Source organism: Protopterus annectens, chromosome 5.part1 (assembly GCF_019279795.1).
Source record: "Protopterus annectens isolate FY-2018-M chromosome 5.part1, PAN1.0, whole genome shotgun sequence".
In the NCBI taxonomy this organism is placed as follows: domain Eukaryota; kingdom Metazoa; phylum Chordata; order Ceratodontiformes; family Protopteridae; genus Protopterus; species Protopterus annectens.
Genome location: NC_056736.1, coordinates 575,622,037 through 575,634,898, shown reverse-complemented (window position 1 = coordinate 575,634,898; position 12,862 = coordinate 575,622,037). Strand labels below are relative to the sequence as shown.

The 12,862-nt window shown below is 41.8% G+C and overlaps 1 protein-coding gene across 2 annotated transcripts in view; it reads left to right on the top strand.

Annotated features, from left to right (window-relative positions):
* Nucleotides 1-12,862, top strand: part of ZMYM2 (zinc finger MYM-type containing 2) — a 2,217,537-nt gene that overhangs the window by 818,530 nt on the left and 1,386,145 nt on the right. For both annotated transcript variants that reach the window (XM_044073197.1, XM_044073196.1), the window contains exon 6: nt 5,880-6,030. In XM_044073197.1, the coding sequence (XP_043929132.1) occupies nt 5,880-6,030 (151 nt within the window). The remainder of the gene's footprint in view (nt 1-5,879; nt 6,031-12,862) is intronic.

Here is a 12,862-nt window from a genome sequence, read left to right as displayed (position 1 = left end):
AATCTGGCAGTCCCCAAAGAAAAATTACGAATGGTCACTCTGCAATCTATTCTCCCCCTTCTGGGAGAAGATCACTGGATGTGCTCGATAGATCTCAAGGACGCGTACTACCACATCCTGATGGACAGGCGCTCCAGGAGGTTTCTCCGCTTCCGGCTGGGAGCCAGTCACTACCAGTTCCGGGTCCTTCCCTTTGGTCTCACCACAGCCCCCAGGGTGTTTACCAAAGTACTAGCAGTGGTAGCGGCCCACCTGAGGCTTCAGGGGGTGCAGGTCTTTCCCTACCTGGACGACTGGCTCCTTACCGCCCCAACAAGGCATCTACTTCTCTTGGCGCGAGACTCCTTTCTCCATCTTGCTCCATTTCTGGGCATCACAATAAATACAAAAAAGTCCAACCTGGCGCCCACACAGCTCTTAGATTTCATAGGGGCCAGACTAGACACAAGGAGTTTACGAGCCTTCCTCACTGCGGACAGAGTTCTAAATCTGCAGCTCCAGGTGCGGGCCATTCTCCATTCAAGTTCTGTTCCAGCGGAGTTGGTCCTGAGGGCTCTAGGGTCCATGGCTTCGGCTATAGCACTTCTTCCTCTTGCCAGGCTCAATATGCATTCTACAGTGGACGCTCTTAGTACAGTGGTCATACCTTGCTCTCCCCATGCATCATCCCATAGCGATCAGCAAGGCTTGCAAGCGGTCCCTCTTGTGGTGGCTCCACTCCCCGGATCTCCACGAGGGTCGCCCATTTTGTGCTTCTCCCCCCCTCGCCACGGTGACCACGGACGCCTCCGCCTCGGGTGGGGCGGGCACTTTGTGGGCCGGACAGTCCAAGGCACGTGGAACGATTCAGAGACCTTACTGCATATCAATGTTCTAGAGATGAGAGCAGTGCTCTTAGCGTTGCTAGCACTTCAGGACCTTCTTCCCTTGGGAACAATTGCGATTCAATCGGACAATATGTCTGTTGTCTGGTACATCAACAAGCAAGGGGGAACAAGGTCATACCCTCTTTGTCGAGAGGCCATGAGAGTTTGGGAATGGGCAATCTCCACCAATCGCTTTCTCATAGCAACGCACATTCCGGGTCGGTCCAACATCCTAGCGGACAAGCTCAGTCGCACCATTCTGACCCCTTACGAGTGGTCTCTCAATTGTCAAGTAGCGGAACGCATATTCGCACGGTGGGGAACCCCTTCATGCGATCTCTTTGCTTCTCCCTCAAACACCAAGTGCGACAGTTTTTCGCTCTAATACCTCCTCCCGGAGGTACCCCAAGAGACGCTCTGGTGCATGCTTGGCCACCCGGTCTTCTGTATGCCTATCCACCCTTGCCTCTGATGCTGCAAGTTCTTCAGAAAGCCTCTCGGGTGGGTTGCAGAATGATTCTCATTGCTCCATTCTGGCCTCGACAGATCTGGTTCCCCTTTCTAAGGTCTCACTCGGTGAATCCTCCTTGGATTCTAGATCCCATTCCGGATCTGATATCCCATCCATCCTGCATTCCTCCTCCGAACCTGGACAACCTGAAGCTGACCGCTTGGCTGCTCCAGTTCCACTCTTGATAAGGACTCCATTTCTTCACCGGTAAAGGCTATTTTGGTGGCGGCTCATAAACCATCCACTAGAAAGGTTTACGAAGCAAATGGAAACGTTTCTCTGTGTGGGCGGAGCGGCAAGGCCTAAATCCCTTCACGGTTCCTCTCCCTGTAGTGCTTGATTTTCTAACCTCTCTCTTTAATGATGGTGCCAGCAGTTCCACAGTCAAAGTTCAACTGGCGGCAATTTCTCACTATCACATTGGTCAAGAGTCTAATCCTCTTATGTCAGCCAAATTGTGCAAAACATTTCTTAAAGGTACTTTCCTTCTCAGGCCCCTATAAAGCAAGCAGTTCCTCCTTGGGACCTTTCTTTGGTTCTACAGGCCTTGACCGCTCCCCCTTTCGAGCCCGCTGCCACGGTGGATCTTAAATTCTTGTCCTACAAGACAGCCTTTTGGTAGCCATTACATCAGCCAAGAGAGTTTCTGAACTTCAAGCTTTATCAGCTAAACCTCCTTACTTGGTATTTCATCCGGACCGTGTCTCCCTCAGGACCAACCCGTCCTTCCTTCCTAAAATCGCTTCTGAAGCAAACATCAATCAATCCATTAACCTCCCTGTTTTCTTCCCTAAGTATGAAAACAAAGGTGAATATAAGCTACACTCACTAGATGTTCACAGGCAACTTAGATTTTATCTCAACAGGACAGCTGGTCATAGGCAATCCGACCAGCTGTTTATTTCCTTTGCAAAATTCAATTTGGGCAAGCCAATTTCTAAAGTTTCTCTGTCCCGCTGGATTTCACAGTGCATTTTATTGGCTTATCAAGCGTCAGGAAGGCCCGCACCGGGGTGTTCATGCCCATTCAACCCGGTCAGTATCTACCTCGGCAGCCTTCAAGGCTAGGATTCCTCTAGATGATATTTGTGCAGCAGCCACGTGGGCTTCATCTCATACATTTATTTCTCACTATAAGTTGGATCTTGCATCTAGGGGTAGAGCATCCTTTGGCTCAGCGGTGCTCGGAATATCCTTCCATGATGGCCGCCCAAGATTCAGGTAGCTGGGGACTCTGTCCCACAGGTTGCAGACAAATGAATATCCTACTTCAGATTTAGAAGTTATGTACTCACCATAACGTTCCATCTGAGTAGGTGTATTCATTTGTCTGCAACCATCCCGCCCTCCTATCCCCCTGGCCTTTCAGTTTCCTGCATATTCCTTGTTACCCTTTTTAGGGTATTGTTGCTTTGGCAAACTCGATCTGAGGTCATGAGGGTAGAGCAGGGCATTATGGGTGAGGGGAGGAGCTGAGAGCTTGGATCCATAGCTGGAAAACCATGCCGGTTCGGATCCGATATCGGATCCATAACCCACAGGTTGCAGACAAATGAATACACCTACTCAGATGGAACGTTATGGTGAGTACATAACTTCTAATTTTCTGACAAATCTCTGGGATGATCAGAGGATTGAAGTCACTAAACAATGACATACATTTGAGTTTCAGACTTCAAATCCTTCAGAAATATATGTCAAAAGAAGCCCTGTTACTCTAGCAGCTTTCTAAGTTTATAAGAGCAATATTTAAAACGTGTCCTTATTTTTGCCCCCCCATTTTGTCAGGCTTTGTCCAGGTTTCTTGCATTGAAGTTGAGAGGTATTTGTCCGAGCGGTTTTAGTCCTTTGGTATAACAGATAACACCAGTAAGTCACTGATGTGGCCATCACATAGTCATGCATTTATCAGTTTTGCTCTAGAACAGTATTCTTCCAGCAAGGATTCTTAATTTCTAGAAGGCATTGTCTTAAATTTTTCAACTGTATTCATCTGGGGCAGTTCCTTGCCACCGAACTCCAGGTCTGATAACTACGTTCCCAACCCCTCATGCCAGGTTTCACATGAAGATCCTGCAGGAGATTCTCAGAACAAAATAGATCAGGTAAGAAATTACAAAGCTTGATAAAGTTGTCCTCGGCGGTTACATAATTTTTATCCATTCTCTGGGCAGTTCTTTTCACTTTCTCATATTCCCAAGTGACTTTCACCAAGGACTCCTCACTGAGGGTTGGAAGGGCATTGTTAAGGGCAAGTGGTCCAAGGTGCTTATGTGTATTTGGAGGACAGTCTGCACATCAGTGTTCTTGAAATGAGGATGGTTCAGCCTTCTTATTCTGCAGGCCATTCAGCACTACTTATATCAGGCAGTATGGCTGTTGTTTGTTACATTAACAAGCAGGAAGAACTCCTTTTTATTCATTCTGTCAAGAGGTTGTGAGATTATTGGCATGGACCACGTCAGAGTCCTTTTCTATTCCTGGAGAAGTTGGACATCTTGTGGACGAGCTAATACCAAACATACCTGGCCACTGTCATGGTGTAGAGGGTTAAAACCCTAATTATATTTCAGTTGACTCTGGCTTGATTAGCGTCTTTGGTATTGGAGGTGCTGGCAAGGAGGGATGAGGGTGTGCCTATCCAGGGGGGAGAGCATTCTGAAACTCTCCTTGAGGGGAAGCGTGGTCCAACGCAGAGAATAACCGTCTGACATGCTAATGAAAGCAGGGGTGGGGGATTGGGAAATAAGGATAGGTCATAAAACCACTGCTCGGGAAGCAGGAGTTGCTGGCACCACACCCCCCCCAGGACACCTTTAGGATCTTTGCTGACCTGTATCACTTGGGAAAGTCAGGGGGAGGGGACAGCAGGTAGACCCAATGATGGACGGGGTACTAAAGTGGCCGGAAGGACAGACTAAACCAAGGTGGGGGGCATATATTACCTTTTCCAAATGTTTGGTACAGGCATTAGTTATTCTATCAAAGTAAATCCTTCAGATGTTTCTAATTTTCCATCAGTCATTCTGCAGTTACTCACTGGCTTTCATAAAACTTGTAAGACGTTCCTTTAGGGTACTTTGTACATCAGGCCTTCATTTAAGTATCCAGTTCCTCCTTAGCATGAAGAAATTAACATTGCCTCCATTCAAGGCAGTATCTACAGCTGACTTAATTATTGTGTCTTGGAAAAACCTTTTCTAATTTCTAGTACCCTAGCAAAAAGGATTGCAGAAATGCAGTCCATTTTGTATCACTTTTCCTTTTCTGTTCTTTCACAAGCATAGTCTGTTGAACAGGCCCCACATTCTTACTCAGTGAGTCATTAGTTACATTTTTAATAAATCAATCTGCGTATCCCCCCTTATTGCTCCAGTAAGGGCGAGTGTTTTTACCTTTTATGTATTTGTGTAGACATTTAAGATTTTACATTTTCAGAAAAAAAATCAATAAAAAGGGGTAATTAGTTGGTTATTTCCTGCGCTGCTAACAAACTGAGATTCAAAGTCTCTGAAAGCCACCTGGACTAAGTGATTTTTACATTGTATTAAATTGCATTATAGCAAATATAAACAGGCCTTGCTTCTCTGCTTTTGTAGTACACACAGCTGAAAAAGAGTTTCCATCTTGAGCATTCTGTAAAACAGTAATCTGTGTGATATTTAGCTTGCTTCATCACAGATTTTCCTAAATGCATGAAAGTTGTATACTAACAGGTCTGCATGAGCACTGTCACATCTTCAGCATACTGCCTTCTTTCCTCATCCTCAGGCAGATGAGGTTTAAGGGAGAGACTTCCGGTGTGCAGATTGCTTGTATATAATTTTTGTAATTGGTATTGTGCTTTTGAGCAGCAGTCTGTATAGATGTGAAGAATGGATAAGGAACACAGAATAAGGGGCAGGATGTAAAGCCTGGGAAAGTTTCAGGTGCTGAGTTGTCAGACCTGTGACCAGAGTCCTAATGATTTGAAGATGGTCACAGTTCACGTAGGTCTAACATTAAGGGAAGTACTTGTGATGTTGTATTATATTTTGTAGCAAGGGTATGTGGCAGTACTTTTTGAGAGACTGATTTGTCTCGACTTCAGAACATCTTCAAGAAAGATTCAGAAGCCACGGGAGGTACTTTCTGTAACAATCGATACACAAGGTAATAGCTTTGCTTTGTAAAGTCATTCCCTCCTTCAGTTATTTTTGGGATATCTATTTTGCCCTTTTGAGTCTATTTTTCATTTGTATACATTAGGAAATTGTTAGGGGGCGTTACTTTTTCCTCGTGTAGTGTAGGTTTTTAAGTTTTGAATGGTAGAAGAAAGTTGCTAAGTTATTGTGGCTGGTTTAGGAGCACAGTCCAGTTTGTTCTGAAATCAGTGTGTGTATTTTAATGATGCGTGTTTAGAGTATCTTGTGTGTGTTTACATAGGGAGTCTGCAAATTGTTTTCTCTGTGTTTTGCTACAGACTGTGCTACCAGTGTATCATTATTTTCTGTGTTTTCTAGAAACATGGCAAATTAACACCGTGTACAGGGTGTAGAACTCAATGCAGGTACTTTGACATGACTCAGTGCATAGGAGCTAATGGAAGCATGGAGCCATATTGTTCCACCACGTGTATGAATTTGCATAAATCCAGATGTGTCAGACCACAAGGTAAGTTGAATGGTTTTAATATTTTTGAGAGAAGCTCTTGCCCTTTAAAATTTAATTCTACAACAGCTAATTTTGTCAGTGAATGTAAGATGCCCATTTCTCTATTGTATTTTTGTGATAGTGGCTCCTCTTTCTGTTTGCCATGATTTGCCCCCCCCCCCCCCCTTTAATTTAGTGATCCCATATACATGCTTGTAACTGCAGGTGCTCTTTGTGGTAGTTACCATTCCATGCAGGAAGGTGTATGAATGCATACTTCACCTAAGGTTAACCACCAGAGCGGGATCCAGCACTAGGTGACCTAGGAAGCTGCCATGGTGGTGGGGGGCACACCATTAATTTAAACTAAAAAAAAAAAATTCCTTTTCTTTTTTACATACTGTTTTGCATTATGGATGCACTAGTGTCTGCATGTGTCTTACTTTAGAATTACAGACACACAGATCAATGTGTGAGATATGATTTCCAAATTGCATTGGAGCAACATCATTATATATTTTGTCTTGTTGGTTTAGGATTTACTGCAAACACACATCACAGATACAAGCTTTGGAACCCTTATTTTCATTGACAGGATAATCCCAGGAAACTTGGAAGTGTGTGCATGTAAAAATGCCCTGGTTGGATATGGCAGGTTAAAGTTGTTCAGGCTCAAACCCTACACTTTCACTACAGGAGACATGAGCCTTAATCCTCTCCACCAACTACCAGACCCAGTAGTTACAGTTGGTCAGAGTTGGTTGAAATGTTTTAAAATTGGTACTTTTGTCATTTATTGATTCATACATTTTGTTTCACTGCTTAATGGAAAAATATGCAAAACTACAAATTTAAAATGCACTCAAATGTTGCTGTTAAATCAGCATTTAATGCATTAAATCAGGAAGGTGAATAATATAACATGTACATTTATGCATGTTTTTAAAAATGTATGCAGTGGGCCCATGCTTTGAAAACATCCTGGGGATCACCGTACACTCAATCTGCCACTGGCCAGATGTATTTTAATGAATGGAGTTTCAGTGCATTTTCAATGAATATGAACTTCAATGGAAAAGAAGTTTACTGTTGCTCATGCCAAGTCTGCTTTCAATGTGCAAATATTTTAGTTAGCAAATGGCAATAAGTTTTTGTGCTATAACATTTGAAAGCAGTGTTAATGCGATATGTAGGGTACTCTTCTTTAGTGTAGAAGGGTAAGTTCTACTCCCACACCATGTGGATAGATCGTTGACACTACAGTACACTTTAGGGGTTGCGCTGCACTTCTGGGTCTGTTGTCCTTCAGATGAGATGTTAAACTGAGGCCCCATCTTGCCTGTGTTGATGGTAGCTTCTGTGAGATCTTTTACATGCACTTGAGCTGTTGTGAAGAGTAGGGGAAAGTTTACCAATGCCCTGGCCAAATTTCTCTTAGTAGTATAAATACCACGAAGGGCCTCCCTGAAAAGAGGCTTAGTAGCCCAGTGGGACTAACCTGGTCAACAAAGGATAAATAAAGTTTTAAATTAAATCCAGATCTGTGTCTTCATTTCAGAGGTAAAGAAAATAGTATACATGCTGACAGTTCTGAACAGTGTTTATGATCATTAGAGGGAGAGACAGTAATGGGACACCAGAATGGCTACACTGGGGGGGGGTCAGATGGTGCATTACCCTGCCTATGGCCCCATTTGAGCATGATCCAGCTCTGGTGACCACACTTTCAGAGTGCTTTGGTTGTAGTTCTGAGTATGGTGTTGCTGGAATTTGGTTTGTTTATTTTTAGTACCTCCTAAAGTCTTAACACTACATTGCTTTCTTCCTCTTCTATTTTTCTTTATCTCTGTTAATTTCCCAAACTTTCACTATGGGGACATTATTTCTCCCAATAAACTTTCAAATAACTATCTGTTTAACATTCTTACCGCCACTTTTGATTACTCATCACCTAACCTCCTATGAACACACACTCCTCTCTACTCTAGTGCTTCCCTCTAAGCATACCTCTACACCTATCTCACCTTTTACACCATCCACCTTAAATCTTACTACCAAACCTAACTACATATCTCCCAAACACCACAAACTTGCTTACTTTAAGCTAAGCAAACAGAAAAATAAAAAATATATTGACATCTTACATATACAGTCCCAGCTCCAATATTTCCTATTTCTCCAATCACAGTTGGATGGGGACATTCACCCTAACCCTGGCCCAAATAGCGCAAACACTAATAGTTACATTAAACTAGACAAAGCTTCTCCTATAACATCAAACACTTATACCAACTCTCTTACTATAGCTCATCTTAATATTCGTAGCATTTGTAACAAAATCTCTCAACTCCATGCCCTTTTAGATGTTCACCATTTTGATATCTTATGTTCATCAGAAACTTGGCTAAAACCTACCATTAAGGATAATGAAATTACCCCTCCCGGGTATAATATCTTTAGACTGGACCGTAAAACCAAAAAGGGAGGTGGAGTAGCAATTCTGTACAAAGCACAACTACAAATTAGTATACTAAATCTTAACCTTCCTCAAGACAATAATGCAGAAGTAATCAGCTCAAAACTTCAAATCAACCCTAATAAAGCTATTAACATAATTTGTGTATATCTCCCCCCAGGAAATAACACTAACACTTTAGAATGCATCCTTAACTTGCTGACAAACAACCTCCCTCAAGAAACACTAGTTCTAGGTGACTTTAACATTGATTGGAATTATTTTAATAGTATAAACCCTACATCCCACATAAACCTATATGGCTTCTCTCAACTCATTAACTGTCCAACCAGAACTGATAAATCCAATAACCATGAATCTATCCTAGACTGGATTCTGATTAATACCCCCCAACAAACCTACCAGTCCGGTACCCTTCCAGATGATCTAAGCGACCATTCTTTAACTTATGTCATTAGACACAAAAGCAACCTAGCCTTAACTGCCACACTTAGAACACTGAGAACAAAAAAGACTTTTAACTCTGAACATTTTCTAGCTGATCTAAAATATTGCAATTGGTCCTCACTGAAATATCTTCCCCTTAATGAAGCAGTAGAATACTTTAACTCTACATTCTTATCAATTTTAGATCAACATGCCCCAACTCGTACCATCAGAACCAAAGCAAAAGTAGCACCCTGGCTAACTAATAATACTAGGCATAAAATCATTCTTAGAAATAAATCATGGTCTAAATGGCGTACCACTAAAAATCTAACCGATCGCCAAAACTTTTGAGAGCTTAGAAACAGCACTAAAAGAGCTATCCTGACAGACAAAAAAAACTACTACCTTCAGTTGCAGAATATCACTAATAAGGAACCTAAAAAATTCTGGACCACTATTAATAATCTTCTGTCTCCAGGTCATTCCATTACACCTAATCCCCAGGACTCTAACCCAGAGAACCCTAAACAAACAGCAAATGACTTCAACTCGTTCTTCACAAATACTATCCAAACACTTGCTAGTCATCTATCTCCTGACACCTCCTAAGTCTTCTTCCATCCACATCAAATCCACCTCCTACCCTCCACTTACAACCAGTCTCTACCTCCTATATCACATCTCTGCTCCAAAAATTAAAACCTACCACTCCCTCTGCAGACAAACTGCCTGCAGAATTCCTACAGGTAGGTGCCAAAGCCTTAGCCTACCCTATTTCTATCCTGATAAATAGATCTATAAAGGAAGGAATCTTCCCTTCTATCTGGAAAATATCTCATATCATCCCACTACATAAAGGGGGAAACTCTAATGATTTCTCTAACTTTCGTCCAATAGCTCTCCTATCACCAATCGCAAAAATCATGGAAAAATGTATTCATAAACAAATACTAAATCACCTTCTCAACAACAACCTACTTTCTAACGGTCAGCATGGTTTCAGACCCTCACACAGTACCACTACTGCTTTACTCTCCTTCACTAACTCCATTAACATTAATCGTAACAACAACTATCTATCATCCTCGGTCTTCATCGACCTATCCAAAGCTTTTGATATGGTGAATCATAAACTTTTACTTCATATCCTACAATCTCTGGCTCTTGATCATCTTGCCTTGTCCTGGTTTGCATCTTACCTAGAAAATCGTCAACAGGCAGTACTTTGGAAAAATTCACTTTCTAATCTTCTACCTATCTCCTTAGGCGTACCTCAAGGCTCAATCCTAGGCCCCTTGCTATTTTCAATCTTTATTAATGACCTTCAATCTGCTATCCCATTTACTACCTGTATACAATATGCAGACGACTCAACTATAATCTGTACTGCTAACTCTCAAACAGAACTCCAGTCACTTACTCAAAAAGCTTTTAACTCTGTAGAACAATGGTTCTCTTACCGTTGTCTACTTCTTAACCCCAAGAAAACCAAACTATTACTTTTCAGAACTACCCGAAAATCTACCCCACCTTACTTTACTCTTGCGTCCACTGATGGTACACTCATCTCTCCTGACATGACCACAAAACTATTAGGAATAACTATTGATAATAACCTCAACTTCGACTCTCACATCAATAACACCATAAAATTAGTTAATAAAAAAATTGGATCCCTGTACAGAATCAAACCTTTCCTAAAACCTACAGCAAGGTCCACCATTGCTAGATCTCACCTAATCTCCACTCTTCTCTATGCTTCCCCCATTTACACTAATCTTTCCAAAAATAACATGAGGAAATTAGAAACATCCTATCATAACATAGCTCGATTCACTGTTGGATCTCCTTTTCGAACTCATCACTGCTTAAACCTAAAAGAACTAGGCTGGATTGAACTTCCTAACCAACTGGTACTTCAACAGATCTTAATTGCTTATAAGATTCTATATCAGCCAACCAACACACCAATACTTTCTAGCCTTATTTCTCCATACAATAACCTGAAACAACTACGCTCTTCTAATAAACTTCTGATTAATACTATCAAACCTAACAATAATGCAGGTGACAGTTTATTCTCAAACACTGTTGGAAAAACATGGAATAAACTACCCTCTGAAATCACTTCTTTAACCTCTTTCCAACTTTTCAAATATCAACTAAAAATCTATCTCAATAAACACTGGCTTTGCTCCTGCACTAATCCAGACTAATGCTAACTTTTTTCTCTAACATTACCCTTGTTAAAAAAAAAAAAAAAAAAAAAAAAAAAAAAATTGTATTTTGCATATTATCTGTTTAACTTGCTGTGATGTCATGTAACCTTTTATGCCATTTATTTTTACCCTTTTATATTGTCTGTTTCAATTGCTATGTTTCTCATGTAACCATTTATGCCTTTTTGTGAAAATGTACAACTTATGGAGCTTTTCTCCCCGGGCCTCTACTGAAAACGGACATACATCCAGTTGGACTAGCCCGGTCAACAAATGTAAAATAAAATAATAAAAATAAATGGTTTTTATTTATTTTTATTTGTTTACCAGTGTAGTGAACTGATGAGTCAGTAGTAGTAGTTGACTGCATTGTTTTTGCCTTGTTGGTAGAGTAAAGGTGGATTATATCTTATGTAGGAAGGCCAGTTTGAAGGAGATTGGAGACTGTAAAGTGGTGGTCGGAGAAAGTGTAGTTAGGCAGCATAGGATGGTGGTTTGTAGGATGACAGTGATCAAGAAGAGGAGGAGGCGTGTGAGGGCAGCACCAAAGATCAAATGGTGGAAATTGAAAAAAAGTAATTGTGAGGTGGAGTTCAGGGATGAGTTAAGACGGGCACTGGGTGGCAGTGAAGAGTTACCAAATAGCTGGGTAACTACAGCAGAGCTAGTAAGGGAGACTTCTAGAAAGGTGCTTGGTGTCACATCGGGACAGAGGAAGGACGACAAGGAGACATGGTGGTGGAATGAGGAAGTACAGAAGAGTATACAGGCAAACAGGTTGGCAAAGAAGAAGTGGGATTGTCAGAGAGATGAAGAAAGTAGACAGGCGTATAAGGAGATGAGGTGCATGGCAAAGAGAGGTGGCGAAGGCTAAGGATAAGGCATATGAAGAGTTATATGAAAGGTTGGACACTAAGGAGGGAGAAAAGGACCTGTACCGATTGGCTAGACAGAGGGACCGAGCTAGGAAAGATGGTGCAGCAGGTAAAGGTGATAAAGGCTAATGAGGGAAACATACTCACAAGTGAGGAGTGTGTGTTGAGGAGATGGAAAGAGTACTTTGAGGTGTTGATGAATGAAGAAGATGAGAGGGAGAGAAGGTTGGATGATGTAGGGATAGTGAATCATGAAGTACAATGGATTAGCAAGGAGGAAGTAAAGGATAGCTATGAAGAGAATGAAGAATGGAAAGGCTGTTGGCCCAGATTTACATACCTGTGGAAGCATGGAGGTGTTTAGGTGAAATGGCAGTGGAGTTTTTAACCAGATTGTTTAATGAAATCTTGGAAAGTGAGAGGATGCCTGAGGAATGGAGAAAGTGTTTTGTACCGATTTTTTAAGAATAAGGGTGATGTGCAGAGCTGTAGTAACTACAGAGGGATTAAATTGATCAGTCACAGCATGAAGTTATGGGAAAGAGTAGTGGAAGCTAGGTTAAGAAGGGATGTGATGATTAGTGAACAGCAGTATGGTTTCATGCCGGGAAAGAGCACTACAGATGCAATGTTTGCTGTGAGAGTGTTGATGGAGAAGTACAGAGAATGTCAGAAGGAGTTGCATTGTGTTTTTTTGTAGACTTGGAGAAAGTATATGACAGGGTTGCCTAGAGAGGAGTTGTGGTATTGTATGAGGAAGTCAGGAGTGTCAGAGAAGTATGTAAGAGTGGTACAGGATATGTACGAGGGTAGTTTGACAGCAGTGAGGTCTGCGGTGGGAGTGACAGATGCGT